At 40.6% G+C, this 26,914-nt stretch overlaps 3 protein-coding genes across 3 annotated transcripts; all 3 read left to right on the top strand.

Moving 5' to 3' along the window:
* Positions 1–69: 69 nt before the first annotated feature.
* On the top strand, positions 70–2,963 carry LOC117272054 (uncharacterized). Its single transcript, XM_033650771.2, has 4 exons — positions 70–485; positions 786–945; positions 1,125–1,300; positions 1,486–2,963. Exons 1-4 carry the CDS (start codon positions 336–338, stop codon positions 1,867–1,869), a joined length of 870 nt encoding a protein of 289 aa, XP_033506662.1. The 5' UTR covers positions 70–335; the 3' UTR covers positions 1,870–2,963.
* A 2,680-nt stretch (positions 2,964–5,643) lies between these two features.
* On the top strand, positions 5,644–9,608 carry selenop2 (selenoprotein P2). Its single transcript, XM_033649863.2, has 5 exons — positions 5,644–5,779; positions 6,710–6,968; positions 7,294–7,506; positions 7,824–7,932; positions 8,489–9,608. Exons 1-5 carry the CDS (start codon positions 5,749–5,751, stop codon positions 8,831–8,833), a joined length of 957 nt encoding a protein of 318 aa, XP_033505754.1. The 5' UTR covers positions 5,644–5,748; the 3' UTR covers positions 8,834–9,608.
* A 136-nt stretch (positions 9,609–9,744) lies between these two features.
* Positions 9,745–20,563, top strand: elovl8a (ELOVL fatty acid elongase 8a). The gene is made up of 8 exons (XM_033650071.2): positions 9,745–11,024; positions 12,905–12,971; positions 13,083–13,270; positions 14,693–14,773; positions 14,976–15,032; positions 15,177–15,291; positions 15,449–15,576; positions 20,030–20,563. Exons 1-8 carry the CDS (start codon positions 11,019–11,021, stop codon positions 20,198–20,200), a joined length of 813 nt encoding a protein of 270 aa, XP_033505962.2. The 5' UTR covers positions 9,745–11,018; the 3' UTR covers positions 20,201–20,563.
* The last annotated feature ends 6,351 nt before the right edge of the window (positions 20,564–26,914 follow it).

The following is a 26,914-nucleotide window of genomic DNA, read 5'->3' as shown; positions in this document are numbered from 1 at the left end:
AAGCAGGCGTTTACGACAGACACACATAAACAATACGTCATCATAATTAACTGTCGAGGTGAAGTGCGCCATTTTGGCTCAAACAAAGTCAGAAACATTTTATCCACGATAAATTATATTAAATTTTATCTATGAAATACCGTGTAAAAGTGTGCTGGACGGGATTCCGGTTTCCACGAGTTAACGTTTAATGCTACTGTAACTTTTTCTTGTCTTTACACCGCGTATGTAGTTAGCTAAAAGTAATGACTAAAATTCCCAGCTGAGCTTTAGTGGCAGTCAAGCTATCCTGACGTTTGCTAAATTTAGCTTTCCTGTTTGTTTGAACCTCCGCAATGGGGGGCTGCTCCGCGCCAAACTGCTCCAATTCAACCAGCACAGGTAAACAGCTCTTCAGGTTCCCCAAAGACCCTGTTCGTAAGAAGAAATGGGTGGTGAACTGTCGACGTGACTTCGAGCCAACTCCTCACTCCAGACTCTGTCAGGTAGCTACGGTTACACAGAGGCGTAGATATATGCTTGTGACCTAGCACTAATTTATTAAAGCACTGTTACAGAGACAATGCATACGCTCAGAGGAAGACCCAAAGTTAAATTTGATATGACAATGCATCAAAAGAGTGTAGGATTATATGAATTTATTATGGTAAATTATTCTCTGGGTTCAGTTGATTGTCACTCTTACATTACTTTCCCTCTGCCACATTTAAACTTGGCACTCACTGTGTTTGGGTGCATCACTAGTATGATAATGTGTTTTTGTATTCCTGTCCTGTTCCCCAAAGGACCATTTTGAGCAGAGCCAGTTTGAGGAAATAGCGAGGTCTCCAGCTGGGGGAAAGAAGCTGAAGCCCAATGCCATCCCCACTCTGTTCAGTATTGGAGACCCTCCTTACCCTGCAGTCACTATTCCATACATCTTGCTGCCCATGAAACCTGAACCAGGTAAATGTGCAAAGAAAAGGGATGAAAATATCAGTTCATTTGATCCATATTTAAACAGGAAGAATGCAGCCAAACAGTGCCAAAGCATGTATGCCTGTTAGTTGAACTGTATATAAAATGCCAGGAAGCACAATACCAGTTAGACATTGCTTTGTGTGTGTGTGTGTGTGTGTGTGTAGTGGAGAAGGAGCTGAATTTCGGGGACCATGGCTATGCCAGACGGACTCCACTGCCTGGCCTTGAGGAGGAGGATGCAGACAGGACCGCTGAGGACCAGCAGCCTTGTACACAGTGTCATCTCCTCAAGAAACAGCTGGAGCAGGAGATGCAGCACACGGCAAGGCTTCAGAAGGAGGTAGGATGGCTCCCAGTGTCTCTTGCAACAAATTACTCTCCTAGATTTTGTTGTTTTTTTCTGTGAAAGGGCACTGTGCTGTATTTTAACACAGATAAATCAAATTGAGACAAGAAATCAGTGAGGGAACCATATGTGTTAATGTTCCATAAATATCCCTAATAACCTGTTTTCTTCTCTGGCAGGCAGAGGAGATGAAGAAGCGTCTGTATCGGCTGGACCGGATCGAGAAGGGTCTCCAGAACTTTTTGTATGAGGACCAGATTCGTGCCCTGTCCCTCACCAAGCGCTCCAGACGTGCCGTCTGGTCTCCAGAGACCATCATGAAAGCACGAAAAATCCGCTGTGCAGTTGGCACAAAAGGCTATGAGTACTTACGGGAGCTGGGATACCCTTTGCCTTCCTACAGGACTCTATGTAACCGCCTGGAAACTAAAATCATGGTAACGACTGACATGAGCTGTGAGGAGCTTGCAGAGCTGGGCCTGGGGCTCATGGCCACCTGTGACAGTCCCACAGAAGGTGTTGTGGACAATGATGAGGAGGAACTGATTGGTGTTTTATCCTGATTATAGCGTTTTGCGTGACTTTAAGACTCTAACCAAGGCAGGAATGTGCAGAATTTGCTGGCGGAACATGAGCACACTATGTGTCCTGTATTTCATCTACGAAAGACTTAAGCATTAATATAAATGTATGCATCGCTTGAGAGATTGTGAGTTGACTCATCTGAGTTGTGCTTGTGATCTACAACATGAAGACACGGCTTTGCTCAACTGATGTGAGATGCTGGGGCTTGCAGTTAGCCTAGGGTAATGCTTATGGTGTTTCTTACCACAAAGATGCTGAGCTCTGGTCTGTGCTGCAACGTGAGGAGATGTAATCTGTGGCTAAGAAGACTACAATGGAGTGTGGAAAGTGAAAACACAATTTTCACAAAGCTTGTTGACTTTGCTGCTTATGTGTACAACTAATTTAATGTGTTTCACTGACGGTGTTTACATGCACAACAACACCCTAATAATGTTCAGGATACTCCGATGTACTGGGAGCAGATAAACCTATATCCTGGGTTAGGTAGCCTGAGTATTCCGATATTATGAGGCATATGGCATGTAAATATTTGACACTATAAACAGGTCCTGTACATTATGCAAGCTTTATTTTTTGTTATAATTCACCCAAAGTATTTATCATCTGATGGTGTGTGTGTAAAGCAGTAGTGTAGAAGTGGGATACAAGTGAGTGTCTAGGAGAGTGTTTGCATTTATAATCAATGGGGTCTAGTCTCTACAAGTCATCCAAATGCTGTCAGCAACATTCGAGTTGATATCCTACCCTGTCACCTATATTGATCATATCGCCAAATTGAAACCTTTGCTGTTTTTCAATGACAAATTATAGAATGTGTCAGGGAGTACACCCTTAGAGCTGTGTACAGTCAACAAGGAGTTATAAGTAAACCCCCCCTTGGTAAAAAAAAAACTATCAGTAGTTTTCTACACTAGAGAGAGTGTAAATTTCTGGCTTGAAGTGTTGCAGTGCAGTTGTAGTTACCCACAAAGGGTACAAAAAAAAGCTCAGGCGAGTCACAGTTAGTCACGTAACATTCAATATCCAAAACCACACTGGCACTGTGAGTAAATAAAGTGACTGTAAAGAATTATCTGTATTTTTCATTGCATATCAGTAACAGATAAACTGTATTGTTGCCATCACTGCACTGGTTACATTACAACTGACATGAAAGCTCATGGAAAAATAACTAACCACAAGTCTCCTTAAATACCACTGAAGTAACTAAATACTTACACTGGCCAATCAGGTGATGTATGTATCTTCTTTCCAGGTTATCTTTACCCTCCTTAAAACAAAGAATGACACTTTACTTTGGCTCACGTTAGACTTTGACCAAATAACTCACATGGGAGATTAGATATTTGTTTTGCAGTGGACTCGTTACCTGAGCTGAACTGCAAAATGAGGTCTAGTAACGTTTAGGTTGCAACATTGATACGGCAAGTTATAAATGTTGCATAGAGAGTTGTGAAGACAAGTGCAGCTTTACAGTGCATGTCTATACAGTAAAGTTTACATCAGCCTTTTTGACCGACAATACATCTCTCCTCTGTGAGTCTGTCACTCTGACTATGTCGTGCTATTTGTTGATTGATTTTGACCCCTTGCCTCTTACAAAAGTGCAACCATGGTTTAGTTTGGCACATGTGGCATTCACCTCTACACAGTTTGAAGCATGAGTCATGCATAGTAAAGTAAATATGCTCAGTAATACGATCAATATCATGTACAAGAAGTTCTTTTGATGGTAAATAAGAGTCTACAGTCACGCTTGGGGCTCTGTAGGGATGCAGGTGCTTTGAACTAAACAGAAAATGAGCGTGACCTACTAATGACAATGCTAACATGCTGATGTGTAATGGGTATTTTTACATTTTAGTTTTGCATGTCAGCATGCTAACATTTGCCAATTAAAACAGTAAGTACAGTCGAGGTGGATGGGAGTATCATTAGTGCAGATATTTCGCATAAACTAAACAGTAGGCCAACTAAAATTTGGACCTGATGGTGCTAGATGAAAAGTCAGAGGTTCACAGTTCATTAGGGTTCATTCTCTGGGGACCATCAATGTCTGTAAATACATCTCTGCCAATCCATCAAGTAGATGTTGAGATATTTCACTGGATAAGTAAAAACTGCCTGCGATGCAATAACAAGTAATAGGATCACTGAAGTCATATGGCTTCATCCTCTGGGCACAAGAGACATCTGTACAGAAGTTCATGGCAATCCATCCAGTAGTTGCTGTGATATTTCATCACTTTGGTGAACCAAATGACAGAAAGGCTGAATGACCAACTGTAGAACCAGCTGCAAACATGGCTCAAAACATGAAAAGTCATATGGAAGTGCAACTACAGTACATCTGCTCTGGTGGAGACAGTGCTGGGATGGGATCAATCAGACTGGAGACAAGTTACACTGATTAGTTTATAGAAGTTGACATTGCAAAGTCAGGTTGAGTATGATCTGATTGAGGATTAAAAGTGTCTCAAAAGGAAAATCCTTCTGATAGTCCTCTGAGTATAAACAATGAGTATAAATAAAGTGAATCTCCAAATAATAAGGTTCATAGCTTACTAAATATGAGCCCATGACAGACGTACAACAGGGGGAAGGCTAATACTAATACTTGAAAATAAGTCGGTATGCTTAAATAAAATGCTTGATTTTTTTTTTAAAAAGAAAGTACAATGGAAAAGGAGGAGGTGGTGTGGTCTAGAAGCTTAAGGTGTTGACCATGAATCAACCTTAATTTGAGTCTGGCTGGGGTCTTTGTTGTATAATACTTTCTCCCCTTATTTAGCACACACACACACATATATATATATATGATCAGCCAAAACATTAACACCACTGGCTGGTGAAGTAAATAACATTGATCGTCTTGTTTCAGTGTAATGTTCTGCTTGGTAACCTTGGGTTTCAGGTAGCATTCATGCCACTCCACCCACCCAAACACTGTTGCAGACCAAGACCAAGAGCTCAAGACGTCAATCTGACCTGCGAATTCCCCAGATCCCAATCTTGCTGGCACCCTACCTCACAACCTACAGGACTCACAGGATCCCCTGCCAACGCCCTGGTACCAGGCACCACAGGACACCCCCCCAAAGGTCCTATGTTCGTGCTACAACAGGTCAAAGCCAAGTCTGATCCAAGGAGGCCCCACTGTGGATCAGGGGTACCTCTGGGGGACCAGCCCCTCTCACAAATGCTCGTTCAGATTGGGATCTGGGCAATTATGAGGCCTGGTTGACACCTTGAGCACTTTGTCACATTCTTTGGGCCATTTCTGAGCAGTTTTTGTAGTGTGGCATTGTTCTGCTGAGGGGCTACTGCCATAGGGGGTACTCATCGCTATGAGGGGGGGCACTTGGTCTGTGTTTGGATTGGGTGGAGCATGTCAACTGGTGTCCAAATGAATGCCAGGACCCAAGGTTTCCCTGCAGAACATTCCATTGAAACGAGATGATGAACGTTATTCACCTCACCTGCCAGTGGTTTTAATGTTCTGGCTGATGTATATACAGTATAACATGCATATACACAGTGTGTGTGATAACAGGGCTGGGGGATGGTAAACCTGAATGGAATCTAATGTTATAAATTTTACCTGCTTTTCCTGTTTGTATGTCAAATTCCTGTGCATATATCTTAATAAATATATAATATAAAATGCACTGGTGATTAAGATACTTTCAAATTGAAGTCCAACAAGGAACAGCAACAACAAGGGTCTTTACGCTATTCTCTCTCCCTTTATCTCTCTCTCTTACTGTGTCTGTCTCTCTCTCTGTTTAATTTGGGGGAAGTGCTTAGTCAACCCCACAGGCTTTAAAAACAACAGGGGTTCACTGCCCGTGTTTATGTGGGTCACAGGACAGAGAGTGGACAGAGGTAAGTTTGGACAGCGTTTCTTCTTGGGCTCATGTGAGTTACTAACTGTCAGTCTTTTATTTTGAGAGGCAAATATAAATATGTTACCCAGTTATATATGATTTTACATTTTTGCATTAGAGGGGTAGGTTTCTTTTTTTCCTTTTTCTATAACTACGCTTCTTCAAAATAGTTCATTAATTTTTTTGATTGCAATTTTAGTCACTTGATCTGAATTCAGCAGGTAGCCACAGCACATGTTAAACACAATTGCAATTCCATCATGTTGGTTAAACTGGAGCTGTGCTATTTCCAAACACTGACATATTCATTAAGATCAGATTTGCAATTTAATGACTTATTTTTGAATCATTTTATATTGAGGTCCAAAAAGGGCACATTTATGTGTTTGTGCAGATATTTTGGACGTCACTGTGGCTGTAAATATCTCTGTCCCAGCCTCTCTTTGTCTCTCTGTCCCAGCCTGTCCGTCCCATTAGCCCTGACATTCTTCTGTCTGTTGGCTGTTTACCCCATAATAAACTGTTTTTGCAGATTATCTCCACATGCGATGAGAGAGACAATGAGGGTTTACTCTTTTAATTATTTGGGGATCAGACTGACGGGACATTTGGTTCAGGGCTGGGGAAACTTGCCAAAGACTGAATCTGCTTTTCATCCCAGACTGTGCATGTGCTGCCCTGCTGTAGTCTGCAGTCTGCATTTATGTCCTCATAATTGCAATTACATATAGACTGTAGAAGCTTTGGCAAAAGTTTGGTGAAGATCTCAGATTGATGATGACTCACAGTCACTGAATTCATGACTTTTATTCCTTTTGATTTTTGTTGAATTACATGCACGTCTCAAAATATGGTTTAATGATGTTTAAAGTGCTACATGTAGCAGCTGTGTGACAATGTAATAATGAATGTATGTCTTCCTCATCAGGTAGATTCAGTCCAGCCAGCCAGGGGGAGACAATGCGCTGTCTCTCGTCGCTGTGGCTGTACGCGGCCCTGCCAGGTCTGCTGTTGGCCTCACATGTCACTCTGATTGTAGAGGGAGATAATGATGCCTCCAGGATCTGCAAACCTGCCCCCCACTGGGCGATAAAAGGACATGCACCCATGCAAAAGCTGCTGGGAAATGTGGTCGTGGTGGCGCTACTGAAGGCTAGCTGACAGTTCTGTCTCACTCAGGCCTCCAAGTAAGAAAACACACTTATAGACAAGGTGAAAAATGTAAAGGGAAGATTAAATTATTAAGAAAATTATTCAAAATGCGGTTAAGAAACTGGAACATGTTGGGATACATGTTCCAAAAGTCTTGAAGATGTTTCAGTATCAAAAATACAAAAATGAATGTGCCATTTATCTTATAAAATATAATGCTTTTTATCTGCATGGCTTGAACATCGACCTTGTATCACACAAATGTCAAGTATCTTGAATTTCAATTTAATTTGCAGCACATTCAGTCACTTCATCGGACTCTTACTTACTTCACTTTTTTTACTTTCTTTCTCTCCATAGAATTGGAGGCCTGCGTGACAAGCTGAACCGCAGCAACCTGACAGAGGTGTCTTTTATGATAGTAAATGAGCGCGAGGCTATGTCCAGAGCGATGTTCTGGGAGCTGAAGAGAAGAGCGCCCCCTGATGTTCCTGTCTACCAGCAGGAACCCTTTCAAGATGACGTGTGGGAGGCTCTGGATGGTGACAAAGATGACTTCTTGGTCTATGATAGGTAAAGCCTAGGGATCAAATTGTTATTACGTTATTTCACAACCCCAGTAAGGTTCAGCTCTTTGATCAGTGTAAATATAAAATGCATAAAATATTAGTCCTGGTGCGCTTGGCTTGCCAGTTTTTGCTCTGCTTCAATAGTAGATATCTCCAATCACCAAATTCCTGATTATAATAATGAGATCACTATGAATACAACTATCTCATGATATGAGCGTGGACAGTAGAGAATACAAAACAGAATGTGCTTTGAAGGGGCCAAACTGATTTTCATCTAATTTTTGATTCTCTCCCTCTCTCTTTCTCCGTTTTCTCTAGGTGCGGTCTGCTCACCTTCCACATAGTGCTGCCTTACAGTTTCTTGCATTACGTCTATGTAGAGGCTGCAATCAGAGCCACTTATCATAAAAACATCTGCAACTGCACTGTGAGTATTCACAAAACACACATGCAAATGCTTGCAAACACACAAATGGCTTTCACCCTCACTTATAAATGTTTTTACATTAACAATGGATCAAATGACTGTGTGTAATGTGAAAGTGTTCACTCACAATGACAAACCTACTCAGAATTTTCACCCAACCCTGCTTTTCACCCCATCTCTACTGATGTTGTTGCTGCTGTTTAACTCTGATAAACCCACTGTACACTATTCAACCAACACCAACTAGAAGGCAGACAAGGTTAGCAGCTACCTGGTGAACAAAGGGGAGCATAGCAGTTCAAGAGGAAGATATTTTTCTCAGGAGTTGTTCATCAAAACATAGCTTACTGAATATTGTTCAGAAACACAGCTCCAAATAAATGATAATAGCATTATGTCTGCTGGATGTTTAAAATGTAATAGCGATTGGATGGCATAATAACATTTCAGTGTGTTTTTAGCTTGTTCTGCTGCCTGAGTGGCCGAATAAAGACAATTACTGCACCTTTAAGCTTAAAAAAGAAAATGTAATCAAAACGTATTTAATCTTCCCCAGGCTAACTCCACTTCATCAAGTGGCAACTTCATAGATGCAACTGCAAATCAGACAGAAATTGAGGAGCCAGAGGTGGAAGGCACAGCTCCTGGAGAGACTCATCACCACAGACACCACGATCATCACCATAATCATCATCATCCCCACCACCAACACCACACCACTCACCGCAATCAGTCCCAACATCAGCATGAAACAAGTCAGAATAAAACTCAGAATCTTCATCTCAGTCATCATCACCACTCGCATCCTCAGCACCATCACTCTCATTCTCACCATCATCACCCCCGTCATCATCATCATCATCAGCAGCCTGGCAACCACAGTGATCATAGTGACAATTAGGATACCAGTTAAATTACTAGTGTTTTTACTTGCTACTTCTTTACAATGGGTTTACTTCATGTTTCACTTTTGTTACAGTGTTTTTACTTTGATGGCAGCAGTTCACTGAGCAGTCCAGTCTGTTTAAGCAGTAATCAGATTGTGGTTTCTCTGCTAGCATCTCCACACCTCACTCATCTGTTTGGATAACATAGCCATGCTACCTTGTCCCCTCCCATTAATGAAGTCTACAGTGTGAAACCTGCCTGCAGGAAGCTGTAGATGGATGTGTGTGGAGAGTCTGGGTGGACTGATGGTTACTGTCATCCAGACAGATTCTGAGGATGTTGTACACTGCTGCTGAGACAACTTTAGTCAGATTACTGTCCAAACATTTTCCTTCTAGTTCAGTTTCTAGATCTGTTAATCCTGTCTTGTGCAGGATCTGGAAGTGATATGCTGTGTTACTACATCACTATGTACATTTAACAAGTGCTGTGCTTTATTCATTTGAATATTTGCAAGCAACTGGGGGAGTGGTTTAATAAAATAGATGAGTACTAATTAAAAAAAAAACCATTAGATATTATAAATCACACCAGCAAAAACAGTATTGCCCACCTATACTGTACTTGTATTACATACAGTATTACTGGATTAACATTTTGTTCATTGCTCCATTTAATCAACTTTGCATATTTGCTGTGGATTTGTTACTTTGCTTCCAATTAATTACTTAGACAGGAATTAACCTTCAGGTTGTTGATCCGCAATAAAAAGAAAATACATATGTAAATTGTTTGCTTCTAGGTGTCCTAAAAAGTTGCAATATATCTTCTTGTGTGACTTTTATGACCTGGCAAGCAGGGTGTGGGAAAGGACCAGTTATTATCTAAGCCCGTTCCTCCAGTGTGATGACAAAAAAAGAAAAAGAAAAAAAGATTGTATTATTTATTCTAAAAACCTTTTCAAAAATAATGTCATAGTCTTAATTCAGTTCAATTTAATTGTTACATGAAATCCTAAATTTGATTTCAGTAAAATAAAATACAATATAAATGAAATAATCAGAAACTTTCTCACAATAATGAGTTAATATCTCAAAATAATTACATAATATCTTAAAAATGTTAGAACTTTCTCAAAATAATGAGTTAGTATCTCAAAATAGTGATAAATTAAAAAAAAGTAGTATATCATAATTATACCAAGGCATTATTCTAAGAAAGTCATTATTTTAAGAAAGTTTCTCAATATTCTGAGATACCAACTCATTATTTTGAGCAAAGTTTTCATTAAAATATAAACATAATGCTTTTTTTATCATCACACAGGCGGAAATGGGCTTCCATAGTGTTAGAAAGCACAAGGCTGATGAGGGAGAGTGGGAATAGGTGTGTTGGCAGGAGGGGCTGTCAGGTGACCAAGAGAGTCTGAGGGCATCTAGTGGATGGTCTGAAGATGGCAGGTCTGGGAATTAAGAGGAGATCAAATGGCCTGGGTGAAGTGAGCACAGGGACACAGGGAAGTTAAGACAGGGACAGAGCCAGGTCAGGCAAAACAACCAACAGACCAACTAGAAAGTCCTTATGACTAAACAAACAAACCAACAAATATAAAAAAGTAATCCCTTTTCACAACAGAGATACATTAAAAGACAAGTCATTTTGGGAAATGGGCTTATTTAGTTTCTTCCCAAGAGCTGGGTAAAACGATTGTCACCACTCTCACATCAGTCACACAATTTAGTCTGGTTATATCCAACGGTAACAAAATCTGCCGACCATCAGTGTTGAACAAGTTGCATCTCATGGGTTTGATCAGTTCAAAATAACAAAAGCAGAAGAAATTACTTGCCACTGGACAGCAGAAAAAGAAATTCAGAAAACAGCAAATGGTCTGAATATCATAATAAAGTAATTAAATATGATGTTGCTATGACAAGAAGCATCCTGGAAATGAGCCGGCCTTATAGTTACAATCATGTGTACTCTGAATAACACTGGAACTGGGATTTAGATGGCAGGCACTTGACCTGCTATGTTAGAATAAAGGAACACAGTGCCATATGTCATGCTGGACACACACACCCTTCCCTCCAGAGTACAGGTGGATTACCTCACTGCTGCTTAACACACAACTGAGATGCAGCATGCTTTGACTGAGGAGAGCTGAGGAGAAAAAAATCTTAACAGCCACCATCAGGATGAAGGTAAGGTCACTTTCCTAAAGATGTCAGGTCCTAAAGAAAGAATATTTAACATTAAATATTTAAGTATATGTTGATTCTTGCAGTTCAGTTAAACCTAGGTAATACAACTGAAAGCTCATTGGCTGTCATAATTTCCCAGGATTATCTGCATGTAGGGTCTCTGTCTAAACACCAGACTGAATGAACAGTAACAGCTTTGTATACTGTGATTCTTGTAGAGTATTACAGAATGCCAAGATGGCTATTGTCTTTCTATATATATTTGTCTTGAAAATTTTCTTTTAGATTTCCAATTAGCAACACTGTAGTTCTTAAACCTCGTGGATAAAACTCAGCAGGTTCTAGAAGCCTGGCCATGTTGGGGATTTTCCTTTGTAAATCCCAGTGAGGAAGCTCCTGGAGAGGCTAAACTACTTATCCCTGTCCACACAGCCCGCTGCTCCTACCAATATAGTAATTAGTGCTTTCACTTATAGTCAGTGGTGGAGTATAAAACATTGATGGAAAAATATCTGTTGGAGATTCCTCTTTTGAAAAGACCTCGAAGCTTCAAGACATTGATCCACTGTGAGATGTTCAGGAAGAGACATCTACTGAGGCAGAGATGATCACAGATTACAGTTCTTTCCCCTCGTGCAACCACCACAAAGAAGCCTCTTATATTATATTATTACCATTTAAGATTAATTAATCTAACCGTTCACCATATCTTGTAAACCTTGTCTTCCTAAATGTTGTTTAAATCATCCTCCACACTGCCAGGATGTGGTGCTGGTATAGAAATACTAGATCCCTTTATTTATGCAGCATTTATTAGAATGTTTCTTTGCCTATGAATTAATTTAATTCCAATGTAATTCAAAAAGGCAAAAATAACCTTCAGGGCACATCAAGCATAATTTGTACACAATTTTAGAATTTAAAACTGGTCATTAATACCCCCAAATCCCAGAGACATTACCAAAAACTGTGTAGGAATTTCTACATTCATAGACCAATACTGAAGACCAAAACCCAGCTGATTAATCGACCAATACCACAAGAGGGCACTCAACTCCTCAAAAAAACACATGCAAACTCAGCTCTATCTGAAATACACTGTACAGGAAGATGAGGGAGAGGAGTAACTGACCTGTTGTGTGTGAAGCATTCATCTGCAAACACTAGATGGCAGCACTTTCACATGGTAATCATACATGGAAATTCATCCTCCTGTCGTCCACATTAGGCAGCCTTCATCAAGGGGATTATTAGTTATTATCCATGATCAAGAGATACGTTTGGATTAGTGAACATAATCCTTGAATTATAATCCAGATCATCTCTGAGTGGTTTAATCAAATTTGCAGAGGGGTGTTATTCTTTACGTAAGATGCAAAAAGTCTGCTGTTTTGAAATACTTTTCTGCTATTTTCTGCTCGATTGTTTTCATCCTATTATAAATTGCTACAATTTGTATCACTACTTCACTGCTTATCTTCCTAATTACATGGCTGTGATTAAGTTTGCAGGACCGAAGCCTTGTTACAGTACAATACAATAGAGTACAACTTTAATGTCCACTGAAATGGAGATTCAACTTTGACTACACCTTTGCAGAATACAACATTAAACTGCAATTGATATGAACATTAGTAGTACCAGCTAAGATAAGAAAGAGCAGGGAAAGTAAAATAAAGTCAATACAGTAAAATCTTATGTTTAAAATTCTGCTTGCATTGTGCATGAAAAACTTTTTTTTCCCCTGTCAGAGACATTTAATCAATACATTTTCCATTTTTGGCCTTGAGAGCCATTTTTGTAAATGCACCTTGCCCAAATGACATTTTCAACAGTTTTGTACTTACGAGCTAATATACGTTTCTCCTGCTCCTGCTCAGGGTTTTCAGGCTCTCACCATGTGGCAAAAAATACAATTATTCTACCTGGGGATTCTGGAAAATGGAGGCAGGTCTTTATTTTCACGTTATTAATCTAATGACTGATGTAGTTCAATGCTATACTGTTAGCACATTAGCACAATCTTTGCTTGATCTCTCTTGATCTCTCTCCATATAGACAAGAGGACAGACAATTGGCCGCTGGTCTACTCTCCTGTGCCAATCAGCTGTATCTTTCTGTGCTACCTGGTCATTGTATGGTTGGGGCCAAAGCTGATGGAGAAAAGGCAGCCGATCAACCTTAAACCCGTCCTGATAGTTTACAACTTTGCCATGGTCTGCCTGTCTGCATACATGTTCTATGAGGTACGACTGTACTGTATGTGGGAACCTTTGTAAGGGATGTGTGTAGATGGGAAGCTGGATGCTGTGGCATAAATCATCCAAGCTGGTATGAAAACAAGTGCAAAAAGATGTCAAGTCTTTATTTTTAATCACAATATATCAATTGACTATGTGTAATGTGAAAGCTGTGGTTCACGGTGACAAACCTACTGAGAATAACCACTTGACTCTGCAGTTCAGCTTAGCTCTACAGAGCTATATAGCATCTGTTAGCACATTGTCTTGGTTTGAGACTCCTGATTGTCACTGCCATCTCCGCTTTCCTCCTGAGGTCACAATTCTTCCATATTCCTCCAGATTTATGACAAATTTTCACACCTTTTTTTCCCCTTTTATTATCATACTGTGTTTCTGACAGCGTGTACAGCTCGTATAAGCGCAATGACCCTAAAAGTCTACTGTTTCCATCACAACAACAAGACAGCTACACCAGATATTTCCTGGCATCTCCTGTTCTGACAAAAATTGCCATTTCTTAGAGCTTTAAAGGAAAGGAGCATGCATTTTGTAAGATGTGTCACACAGTGCAATGAAATTATTGAATGAAAACTGATTAGAATTAATTCATGCCAGTGATTTTACATACATTCATGCCAGAAGGACGAATTATTCTGTTTACTTTTCTGGGAATTAAAAGTAAAATTAAAAGTCTTTGACATAAAAATGCTACTGCAGTGTAGTTATTATTTTGTCATTTTTATTCTTTAATAGTCACCAGATTTGCAGGAAACAAAGACTCTGAAACTTGATTTTTTTCTGAGGCAGGACACCCAGACCTCCCGCTTTGGTTTTGATAGGCTATCCTCTTTATTTTCCTACTTGAGGTCTCAAGGTTGAAAAGTACTGTATGTTTGCGTACTGACACTTTACACTTTTGGTTCAGTCTCACAGCTCTTGTGTCGTGCCGTCTTTGCCCGCAGCTCAGCACCAAACAGCAGACAAAGTTAGCATAGCTGGTGAACATGGTAGAACATTTAGCAGCCATCGAGCTCGCTATAGAGAATTGGACTTACATTTTACAGGTGGCCAAAACACAATTCCAGAAGAATGTTAATGTTACTGTATATCTTCTGGATGTATAAACAGGCAACCGTTGACTAACAATATCGACTTCAAAGGTGTTACTATGTCAGCTTTCCCCAAGTGGCATCAATTATCTCAGTTTTAACAGGACAAAAATCCTCCTTAGCATGGAGGTCAGACAGATGTAAGTCTCAGGCGATACCACAGTATTTATGTGCCCTGTCCATTGTGGGAGTTGTCAGTGAAACAGGAATTTATTTCACTCATTTACAGCCAATTTGTGTGTGACAAAAATGGGATGAAAGATCCCTGTGCTAATTAAGAGACAGCAGAGGTGAAATGCAGCTTTTGTCTTTCCAGTTCACAGCCTCTTCCTGGTTGGCCAGATACAGTTTGCTGTGCCAGCCAGTCGACTACAGTGACAGCCCACTGGCCATGAGGGTAACTCTTTTTATTACACTGTACTTTATGGAATAATGTCTTGAAAAAGATCCACTCTGGAATTTGCATTATGTGTCCATACAAACAGGTTCCATTGGCCTTGACCTTGGTGATATTCTGTAAAGGTGCCTCACAAAATCTATGTGTGTCCTTAAATTACAGTTTAAAAGACTAATAAGATATTTTTCACCGTGTTGGACAGATGGCCAGAGTTTGCTGGTGGTTCTACTTCTCCAAAGTTATAGAGCTCAGTGACACTGTGAGTATGAAATGAGTAAAAAGTTATTTAGATTTGTAAGAATTGTTATTTAAAACTTAAAGTATTTACCGCAACTCTCAAGTAAAGTGGCATATCTTCTTTTTGATCTCACCATGTGCCTGCGTGTGTGTTTTTGCGTTTCAGATATTTTTCATCCTGAGGAAGAAAAACAGTCAGCTGACCTTCCTCCACGTCTACCATCACGCCACCATGATCTTCAACTGGTGGGCTGGGGTTAAATATGTGGCTGGTGGCCAGTGTGAGTGCACGCCAACCCACCGGCCCAGTCTCACAACAATGTCATGAAAATTGAACAAAATGTGCAGATGAAGTCTTTTTACTGGAGAACACACACGTTTAGACACAAATTCTCAAGGGCATAATGTGTCACATTCTTCCTGTGTGTCTGTCCATAGCTTTCCTGATTGGTCTGATCAACTCCCTGGTCCATGTAGTGATGTATCTTTACTACGGCCTGGCGGCTTTGGGACCAAACATGTCCAAATACCTCTGGTGGAAGCGTTACCTCACCTCCCTGCAGCTGGTCAGTATTTCGCCTCTGTGTGTTTGTGTGTGTGTGAGTACAAGTGTGTGTGTGTGTACCTCACTGGCCTTAGTTCTTTCCTTCTGTTTTTAGGATGTTATCACTTATCATATTCCTGTCATTGTCTCTATAAATGAGGCACTTTAATATGTAAATGTAGCAAAATGCATTTTGGTGACAAGTTCTCTTTTATGTTTTAACATAATTCAGCATTATGTTTGCTTGTTAAGCAACAGTCTTCAGTTCCACCTGTAGCATAAAGATAATTAGGCATATTTGAATAAAATATATCACTTTTAGCATCCTGTATGTAAAAAAATATGATGTTGGCACATAGGCGTTTCTAGCCCATTTTTGGGAGTGCTGAAGTACCCCTAAATTGAATCCCAGCACCCCTAAAATTTGAGAGTTTTTTTTAAATTCTTTTTTTACTGTATGTCCCTTTTATGGGCCCGAACGACGCATAGTGCGTCCAAATTCACACCTGTTCTTCTCTATTGATTTTCTCCGCGACCGTACGACCGCGTAGCCACGCATATCACGCGAAACAGCGGAATTGTAGCTTTCCGACAAGGCCAAGCACTTGTCGGTAGTCCAATGTTGTCACAGCGAAAAAAATGATAAATTTACACTAAAATCATGAATAACAGAGCTTTACAGCTTTGCACACACATTACTGTTGGATAGATTACCCGCGAATGCAACGAAATGCCACGCATATCACATGAAAGCACTGGAGCAGAGCTTTCCAGTGATACCACACACATCACTGTGCTGTCATCCCATCACGCTATAAATCCAGATCAGTTGTCTACAAAATAAAAACCTGACGAATTTCTTTACAATCCATCTTGTTATCAGTCACTTCATATAGTGAGGAATATCGTATCTTACCACGTCTTAGGCTTGCGTGTGTTTCTCCCTGTCTATCTACATTTGTAGTCCGGCTTTCAAGATGCAAATATCTCCATATTGTCCAGTTGACACTCCATCAAACTTTGTATGACAAGACCAGCCACTTCACCTTTGCGCACCCAGACAACTGTAGCCTAATTATGCATGCATGACAGGGCCATAGTCACCATATACATTGAGGGGGACATGCCCCCCCCCCCCCCAATGCCCAAAATGCCCCCCAATATATAACTGAAACTGAGAAAATATTATCTTGGAGGACATCATTGCACTTGGTTGACTTTTACTATGATCTTAGATGTAAATATTGCATGTTTCTTTCAGATAAAACACATTTTTGACTTATGAATGAGTCAGTGGAATTTCTTGCAATATTGAAAAAATACTGGCAATTATGTCCGCCTGGCACAAACCACATGTTTTGGACAACTGTGAAGTGACAGAATGTCCCACCATCATGGTTCTTATATTGCCAGATTCCAGAGAGTCTCTCCTCTTTATATATGGCAGAATATGTCATTTTCCAACTTGCTATGGTGAGATACATGTAAAAATGTAAGAATTTAGTCACACAGATTTGTTCTTTTCATTGCTATAAAAAATAATATAAAATACAGGCACATAGTAGGACATGAAATGATGGCAAATCTGGTTAGCCCAGATTGTCCTGAAAAAAACAAAACAAGATACAGCATGTGTATGTAGCCTTTATAATGACTGTGATATGAGCTTAAAAGTAAAGGCAGTAAAAATACCCCAAAAACATCTAGGGCCCATAGGGTTAACAAGCTAGAAAAGTGTCAAAACCATACAGTACTTGGTTGCAACGTAATATTTTAACAACAAAAACACAGCAGCCCCCCCCCTTGCCTCAAAAATGGTTTGATCCACCCCATCCCTCCCACCTTTCCCTGACTCGGGCTCTGAGCGCTCTATCTGCACAGAGCAATGCACTGCCTTCCAGAGTGGATGATTTGCAGTAGTGGTGTAAGTACCTGGCTTAAACCAGGATATGTGGCACATTTCCTAACTTCTACCACTCAATACCAACACATTATTATCATTACCAGTCCTCATTTTTGCTGCATTTAATCGTAGGTCACTGTTTATGTTGTTAGGTAGGAGTTAGCTGACGTTTTTTCTAGCTAGGAAACGTTACAGATGGTCAGTACCACTGTCCTCTGTTTGAATTGGAATGAGAGGAGCTAGCTGTTGTGTCATGTGCATGTGTTAATATTAAAGCCAAGGTGCTACTGACTAGCTAACTGACTGGATGCCCAGTAACATTAAAACTCCTATTGTGTGTATTTATTATTATTATTTTGTAGATTTCAAGCACTTTTCTTTTTTTGAAGTGTATTTTTATCTATGTATTTGTATTATATAATACAGACAAGAAGGAAAAAGGCAGAGACAAACACTGAAAAAGTCAATTACTGTTAATGTGTTAATGTTACATGTTGTGCATTGCATTTCAAATAAAGGTCCAAAAGGTCCATTTTTGGTATTTTTGGTACTCACTATAGGGGGCTGGTTTACTCCAGAAACATACATACTGTTTATGTATATGTTGAGGAGCTGCTGTATCAAAATGAGTTGTCTTCCCCCAGAAATTAGGGTTACGATATGTTTCTTTTATGATTCCAGTCCATTCCTCTTTTGCTGTGGCTCAGCATTTAAATAACCTTTATCAGATTTGATGGTTTAGTCACAGACTTTCCCAAAAAGTGTTGTGCTTTTCTTTCACAGATGTGGGAATGAAATTGAGTTAAAATGTACAAAACAGTGAAATTTATCTTGCCTGGCCGGGCAGCTCTCTGGGTGCTCAGCACCCCTAAACCTTTGATCCTAGAATCGCCCCTGTGTTGGCAAGTCTTTCCTTCTATATATAAACTTCTATTCAGACTGGTGTATGTCCAAAAAGCACGTTCCATGAGCTCTAAGTATTCAAATTTGACAAGCCTAACATGAGGCCTCCTGCTTGGTCCGTCATTGTTCTGATTGGCTGTTAGCACAACTAGACAGATTAGCAGCACTGATGCTCCCCAGCTAACTACTGGACCATCTGTTTTCTACTTAGGGTTGATGATGAAACAATGCATCCTGTAGGGTTTTCTTTGCTTCTATGTGTCTGCAGTATATATAGGTCAGTACGGTGGCTGACCGCCATTATGTAACAATAATTGTACTGACCTTGGAGATGACCCCTAAGCCTTCATTAACAGTTGGCTTCACAATTTGATGAACTGAAGCAGAGATAGTTGAGCTGATTGGAGATTGTATTTCTCTCTGTGCTTATGAGGTCGTTTCTTTTGTTTCTTTCAGAGGTAATTATTAACTACATTGGAAGGGGAGGTGTGTGTGGAGCGGGGTTGATAGATGCACAACGTCCATCATGTTCGTTCATACACATGGTTCCTGCTTATGCCCTGAACGCTCAACCCAACTGAACACCATAGTGGCTCTACAAGACATATGGATATGGATTATTCTACAGCGTATGTTAGGCACTGACAGCTAAACAGTCGTGACACTTGTCATTTTAGTAGTCACACCTGCTCCTCTCATGTGCTCATGCTAGCTCAACATGTTTTTGCTATGGAAAGCTAGCATGAACTAGCAACAGAATCACTCTTTCATTAGTTAGTGCTCAATAATATAAAATCAATATTTGCTCCATACAAGTGTGTTACTTTAACACAAGTGCTGACACTAAATGCCACTTTCTTTGAGAGGCACTTGATGAACCGCTACAGCCTGCAAGACCAACATGTTCAAAAGCTAACTGTCTAGCTTATTACTGCCAGCTGTCTGCCATTGGTTCTGGTAACTATTACTACACCATTGTGTATTTCACAGTGTAATGCCATCAGTTTATAAATAACTTGGTTACAATTGTGTTTTTTTTCATAAGCCAATCAGATATGTATTTCCACAGCCCAACCAGAGTGATGCTAACTTCAATGTCGGCCTACAGAAAAACCTCATCACTTGAGCACTCTTTGTACTGATGGCTTCGACCATCTCTGTCTGTCATGTGACCATTGCCTTGTAGGTTCTTTGTTCCTGTCTCAAACTCACACTCAAATCTGCTTTACTGGCATGAACATCATTAAGTATTGTTAAAGCATTTTGTCTAATATTTTGAATGTACAAGTATTCCAAATTTAAAAAAAGGGCGACAAAGTGTTTGAACATATGTACTATATTTACTATACAACAAACACATGCAACTGCATGAGGCTACATACTTTAATATATTATATATTTTGCTCCTTCCTTGGGAATGTCATGATGTTTTTTGTATATTAAATTTTGTTTCGATCTAGGAGCTTGTTTTTCCTTTCTTTTTGGTGAGGAACTTTTTATGTCTTTACACAGGCTGTTGTGTAGGAGTAGGTGTTGATCTGTTTTCTCTACATTGCCAGGTTTGTCTGTGTCCACTTGTACCAAGAGAGCCCAGACAGTCTGCCACTTGATTTGTCTCACTCTCTCTCTCTTGTCTGTCTGTCTGTCTGTCTGTCTGTCTCCCATACAGCTCCAGTTTTTCATCGTAACCATCCACACCACCTACAACCTGTTTGCCGACTGTGACTTCCCTGACTCCATGAACATGGTTGTGTGTGCCTACTCTTTCAGCCTCATCGCTCTCTTCAGTAACTTCTACTACCAGAGCTACCTCACCAAGAAAAGGAGCAAGGAGACATAGTGAGAGACAGAGAGGTGTATATGACAGAAAGAAGCTGAAATGCAATAATCTGGAAATAGGAAGGTTGTTTGTTTTGTTAATGGCTTTGTGTTAATGATGTCATGGTAATTATTTGATTTCTTATATGTACAAAATACATTTACATATATTGTATATATGAAAACTACTTTTATGTACTTTGCATATTTGTTCCCTGAACACACACATAGAGATTTTTACCGTACTCATGAGGGCCTTCATTTAACACATTGATTCATTCCATCTGTTCATTCATTCAGTACCAAACCACAAACTCAACTCATATTAACCCTTGTTTCATCACTCCCTTCCCCCAGCTGCTAATAGACGAGACTTTCTAATCGCCATTCGAGTCGCTTTATTCTTCTCTTACACTCATTGGCTGGGACTCACAGCCAATCAACTGTTTTTGCCATTAGCTCTGTGTCCCGCACTCACCATATATCCCTCCCCTTTTTAGATGAAGGTTCCCCTCCCCTGTTTCTAGCATTTAATCCCTCTTACCAATGAGGAAACCACAGCCCACCCTACAAACCCCCTGGTTCCATCTGTCATGATGTGAAGGCATAATTGCCTGAGTCCAGCAGTCCCATTCACTCCCCCTTGTGGACAGAAATGAAAGGAGTGACTGAATTAACCGTATCTGCTTTCTTTACTTTACATTTCCCCTGCCATCATCACTTATTCCCCAATCTGTTCACTATCTATATATCTATTCTTTTATCTCCAGCAGCATATTGGCTTTGACTGTGCTCTGTTCCAAACTCAACAGGGGGGCGGACAAAATAACAGAACACCACATGAAGAAGCACTTTGAAGTGACTAAATCAAAGTTTCAGAGGCAGCTACTCAGGCGAGTCATTTTAATAGCAATCAGCACAATGTGGCAGCTTGACGAATTTCAGAGAATCAACCCTTTACATGTGACTTTTTCAAAGCAAAATGAAACAACTTACAAAGAAAACAGGAGCCGAACTAGAGGTTTCAAAAAGGGACATTTTATCACTTGGTAAAATGAAAACACTGTGGCAAAGTAGGTGGTAGAGCATACATGCCAGGACAATAGTGCATTTACAACTGACCACAGAATTAAATCACAACTCCTTTGACACTTAAGGATACATACACCAAATGTCACAGCAGGAAAAGCACAGGTGTAACTAATAGCATTAATGATGTCAGTGTGGCATTGATGTATTTCACTTCTAGGGCTCTGTAGGGAGACTGGGGTAAGTTGAGCCAAAGGGGAAGTTGAGCCACCCCTTGTTGCTAGGAAACTGTAAATAAAATTGAGCATGTGACCAAATATTTAGGAGGAAGGCATCATTTTATGGAGTCTGTGAAGGTAAGAACCACATGGGTTAAGTGCTTAGAGATTTATGTCCAAAAAAGCATTTTTCACTCATGAAAGTGAATTTAGTCTATCATAAGTTTCATGGGGATTGTGTTTAGACCAAAATAGATCATTTTTAATTTGTTTTATACATCAATTGTGGTATCTATTAACTACAAAATGAGGTAGTACAGCTGCATGAAAGTGTACCATTTTAGCTGTGGGGGCTAATAAAGTCAATATGGTAGCTATGGGGTAAGTTGAGCAATTTGAACAGGGGTAAGTTGAGCCGTAAGTTTCTGAGAAGAGGCAAAGCTGGATATGGTAAACCAAGCTTCACTTTCAATGAGAAAGATGAGGGATTCTTCCCAAGAAGCGATGTAATCGCAAAACTCTCCAAACCACAGAGTCCCAGCAGTTTGTATTCCCCTGCAACCTGGACAGGTGGAATATTGAGTAACGGGGCAGGTGGGATATGGATGGAAGGAGGGAGGGGGGTGGATGGAACGAGAGTAAGATGGAGGGAGGAGTTTAGAGAGGATGAAGGAGGCCCTCCTGTCAGCAAGGACACCAAACTAGGATTCACGTTTACGGATTTAGTTCAGTGTTTTCTTTCCAAAAACACGACAATTATAGTTCTCTTGCTAAACGTACTTTAAGGCATTCTCGGGCCTATGTTAAAATGTTGCTATATGCAATAATAATTAAAAAAAAGATTTGTATCTGTTGAATTGTGTATTATAAATAAAAATACACATGGATTTGAAGAAGCGTCTTATTTAATTCAGTACAGACATGTATAACTGGAATATCTTAACCCAGGGAGGGAGGGAGAGAGGGGGAGGAGAGAAGGTGAGGTGGGGGGAAGAAGGGGGAAGAGGGAGGGCAGGGGGAGGGAAGGAGGGAGATGGCTCAACTTACCCCACTCCTATGCTCAACTTACCCCAGACACGGGGTAAGTTGTGCCACGAGACCACTTTTTTTGGACATGTTATATTATCAAAACAGTTATGTTTACACCCATTCTGTTTGTTTGTAGGGATGCACAACATCCTGAAATATATGCACATTTATTACACGGCTCTATTAAATGCTGTATTCTGATTGGTCAGTAGCGGCATTCTGCGGTCTGATATTACTGTGTAATGACCGCTGCTAGTAGCAACGGTCATTACACACAGTTGCTATGTAGCCCAGCGTTGCTAGGGATGCTGCCCTGCAACACTGCAGCTGTCAAACAACTTCCGAGGGAAAAACAAACAGAAGTGGCTGATTTTAACGGATGCCGCTGAAGAAAAAGAATACCTACGGACTTTCTCTGCCAAAAACAAAAGAAGACGGATTTGAATACACACTCGGCAGTCATGCTTAATGACATTTTACGCGAGTTTTATGCCTCGGTTCAGTCCACTAAGCCTGGGTGAGTACAAAACTTTCACCAAAAGTTGTCGAATCCGATCGGTTTTAATGCACTTCGCAGAGGCAGACAACATTATTTATTTAACTGATAATTAGCCGTGTAATAAGCGGGATAATGTATAATGAGCCGGTGAATACTGGGAAAATAACTCCCGACAGGGGAATAGAACCCCTCCGCTGCGCGTCGGGGTTTCATTCCCCTGAAGGGGGAACATACATATTAGTTAGCAACAAAACTATAATAGCCTTGATGTAGTGATCCTGAATATGAAAAGTGACTCATCTTACCCCGGTCTCCCCTATGCTTGCTCACAGGCATGGCTTACTAGACACTTAAATGCAACGGGGCCACACTTAATGCTTTTAGGTACACCTCTGATTTCCTGTTATGACAAATGTCTGACATGAAAAAAGGCTCTATCTTGAGTAGGTATCCTGTAGCAGGACTGAAATTAAGACCTATTGGCACCAAGGTAACACAATTATGCACAGTCTGGCATAAAGAGCACAGAACATGGAGCAGTGAACTAAATATTATTATCTGCTGAGACATTCTCACCCCCTTTTCTAAAGTCGGATGAAGTGAGCCATTATAACAGCTGTTTTTTTAGTTGTATAATGGTGAAGGAATATGAAACTGCTACAGAGCTACACAAGGGGAATTTAAGTGGAAAACAGCATCATGATGAGACTCTGAATACTAGCCCAGTTTGAGCGACTCTGAAGGCCTGCACAATACTGAGTGGTTTATAATTTCTGGTAAATTGCCACAGTGGCAATTGTCATATCCTCTGTGTGCACTGGTTGATGTGAATATGGCCTAGTCCCGTATATCAAAATGGGAGTTTCTGACCACTAAGAGTGCTATGGAGCAATGTTTGTATGACGGTGGTACCAGTGTAGTTTGTGTCCAGTGCATGTACATGAGGATACAAATGCAGGTTTTAAAAAAGGAAGGGGGGTTAACACAAGGATACACACAAAACACTTTGGTGAGAAAATCTGAATGAAAAGTGTGTTAAAAGATGTATTTGAATTTATTACTACAGATTGAGCTCACGTTTGTTATTGGCAGATGAGAGGCTCCTCTGAAAGCTCTGTGATGTCTGACACTTGGCTGACATCACACAGTAAGCATTTTGCAGACTGTGTGTGTGAATGTGTGTGTGTCACTGAGTGCAACACAGCACCGTATGGCCAGTACTAAAATAACACAGGACACACTTGTGTAGCATTATAAGCCATATTCTGCTGCTGGCAAGTACTTAATCTGCTCTCCATTTCAACACAAGTGTGATACAAGCACACACACACACACACACACACACACACACACACACACACACACACACACAGCTGATTGCCAGAAGCCCATTTAAAGAGTGATGTCCCTCAGCCTTACTGCAGGCACAGCTCCAGGTTGATTACTGCTGAGTGCCGCACAGCTCAGGCATGACTGACTTTCTGGCACTCAGTCACTTAGATCAACTTATGATTTTGCAACCAGATGATGGGTTTCATCTTGAGTGTTTAGTGAGTTATGGTGCTTTTGAGATGATGCCAAGCACGTTACAGGTGTCACTTACACATCAGCACTTTTCACTATGTGAATAACTTTTGATCAGCATGCACGTTGATTAAAATACTTTGAGCACAATGACTAACACAGACACAAATATACTAATCTGAACAACTGCTGTGCTGTGAGCGTGCTTAAATCTGTGTTTCCTGAATCTTGTTTGTGAATGACTTTGTGTCGGTTTCCTTGGTAACAGTGTTAGACAGTGTTTGGGCTGCGGTCAGCTAGAGGCAGACTGTAATTAATAATCAGGTTAGGGGGAGAGGATATTGAAGCGCTCTCGAAGCTGCTGCTGCTAACTTCCTAGCTAGTGAGAGGGACAGGGATACACACTCACACGCAAGGGCACAGAAGCACACACACACACATAATTGTTGATAGTGAGAGAGGTTTGGGACTAAGAGGCTGGTAAGTGTGCTTGAAGGTGAGCCACTGGGTTGTTTCATACAATGAGGGTTAACAAGAGGCTGCAGCAATCTCCCTGTGATGGGAGCACACTCAACCAGCAGGCAAGCTAGTGTTAATCAGCCAACCAATCAGCTAGTAGCTCCCTGTCAAGTGTGTGTGTGTCTGTGTAATTAACAAGCATGAAGCTCTAAGTGGTCGGCAATACAGACTCGCGGAAAGGAAAAGGTCTTTTTTCCCAATCCCTACAGTTTTGTACCTCAAGCATAAATCACGCTTGTATAAAAACATCTATCAGTCACTTTGTCATCACTTGTGTGTGCGTATGTGCGTATCCATGTGTTTCTTTGTCCTCAATGAGAGAAGTCCCATCTGTTGGTGACATCATCCCCATTTATGGACAATGGAATGAACCCAGTGCCACCTGTATGTTATCAAAGTTATATGGGGGATGTGCCATTTGTCTTGACAGGCTTGATTTATGGCTTTCATTGTTTGCTGTGGGTCCCACAATCTCGGACATAAAGAGATTTGTTTCAGCGGGGCTAAGGCCCACAGGGTATTACTTGATTTGATTCATATTTGCATGAGCCGGATTCTGTAAATTTGCCCTGTTAGCGCAAATAGATTTCTGCCACACCTGTCACTTTTTAGTGACACTAGTTGTGTGGCTCCAAGGATAGCAGTGCAGTGGGTGGATTGGTTGGAGTGTATCTGTGTTCCCAGAATCCTATGTTTCCATGGTCCTGGGTTCTCCAGCTCAATGTCCTCTTAACATGACACATTACGGAGACCTTTCAAATGGTTTTATGTTCTCGGCAAGGTTCCTCCCCTGGTCAAACGTTCATTGTATTTTTCCTTTGATCAAAATGTTGAAATAACCCACCTCCAGCTTAAAGCCTGCTGATGTCCTTCTCTTTGAAAACCATGCCCTCAAATTTGCAGGCAAGACAGTTTTCTTGACTTTAGAAATTGATATCTCCATGGTGGCTGAATGGATTGCATTTGGACCCATACAGAAATGTTATGGCTCTATGTCAGTAGTGATATTGCCATATATGTTACTTATAAGGCAATATATTATTATCACATGCATACATCCTCTGAATATATTAAGTTATAAGTTTATAACATTATATAGAAATAACTCCGCTCGGATGCCAGCGTCCGCTCTCCCTCCCTCCTCTGTTAAATGGTATCTCACAGGCGCACTATGTCATCAAACCATGGGTCCGTCCCAAGTCTCTTATTTTTATAGTGCTACTGCTAGCTCCTCGCTTGAACCGGACGTCGTTCGAGGTCCGCCATCTTCTAGGCCGTCCCAAGTCTCTTATTTGTGCAGCGAGGAGCTAGCGCTAGGAGCTAGCAGCAAGCTTTAAGCAGCTATGAGCTAGGATGAGAGCTTCCTATCCGGAAGAGTTTTTCAGCTGAATGCCATGACGTATAAATACCTGCCCTCTACATCTGGCACATTTGAACGAAATGGCGGAGAAACAGTACAAGAGTAAGTACCCGTTACATGCATTCAAGCTCTCGGCTTCCTGAATCCGGCATCATTTTTCTTTTATCTCTAATGGATTTCGCACCAGAGCAGCCTAAACACACAATGTCCAGAATCGTGATGAGTGGTGACAAGCCATGTCATGCCATTTTTCGAGGGGAAAAGTTAAAGGATTACTTATGATCTCATGCGGAGCTGTTAGCAGGCACGTAGCTGTTTTATAAAAGGAAAGAGTCTCACTCCTACCACTATTTTTGGCTGAGATATACCGCCTAGAAAGTGGGATCATAACTTTCATGTTTCATATGGCTTTATTTGGTGATATTTTATGATGTTTCTGTGTCAAAAACAACATCAGCTATCATAATCACACCTGATTTCAATAAGGTACAATGTTAGAAGCTGGCTGAGTGTTGTTTGATCACTGATAGTACTGTTTTGAAGCGGAGTCAGCGCTCT

The sequence above is a fragment of the Epinephelus lanceolatus genome, chromosome 12 (genome assembly GCF_041903045.1).
Source record: "Epinephelus lanceolatus isolate andai-2023 chromosome 12, ASM4190304v1, whole genome shotgun sequence".
Lineage (NCBI taxonomy): Eukaryota > Metazoa > Chordata > Actinopteri > Perciformes > Serranidae > Epinephelus > Epinephelus lanceolatus.
Note: the sequence above shows the minus strand (reverse complement) of the source record. Positions and strands in the feature narration are given on the sequence as shown.

Excerpts from the sequence above, each read along its gene's own strand:
- elovl8a (XM_033650071.2), top strand. Across the intron at positions 12,972-13,082 it reads GGGGATTCTGGAAAATGGAG|ACAAGAGGACAGACAATTGG; the intron begins GCAGGTCTTTAT and ends CTCTCCATATAG. Across the intron at positions 15,577-20,029 it reads ACCTCACCTCCCTGCAGCTG|CTCCAGTTTTTCATCGTAAC; the intron begins GTCAGTATTTCG and ends TCTCCCATACAG.
- LOC117272054 (XM_033650771.2), top strand. The coding sequence starts at position 336 with ATGGGGGGCTGCTCCGCGCCAAACTGCTCCAATTCAACCAGCACAGGT. Across the intron at positions 486-785 it reads CTCACTCCAGACTCTGTCAG|GACCATTTTGAGCAGAGCCA; the intron begins GTAGCTACGGTT and ends TGTTCCCCAAAG. Across the intron at positions 946-1,124 it reads GCCCATGAAACCTGAACCAG|TGGAGAAGGAGCTGAATTTC; the intron begins GTAAATGTGCAA and ends GTGTGTGTGTAG.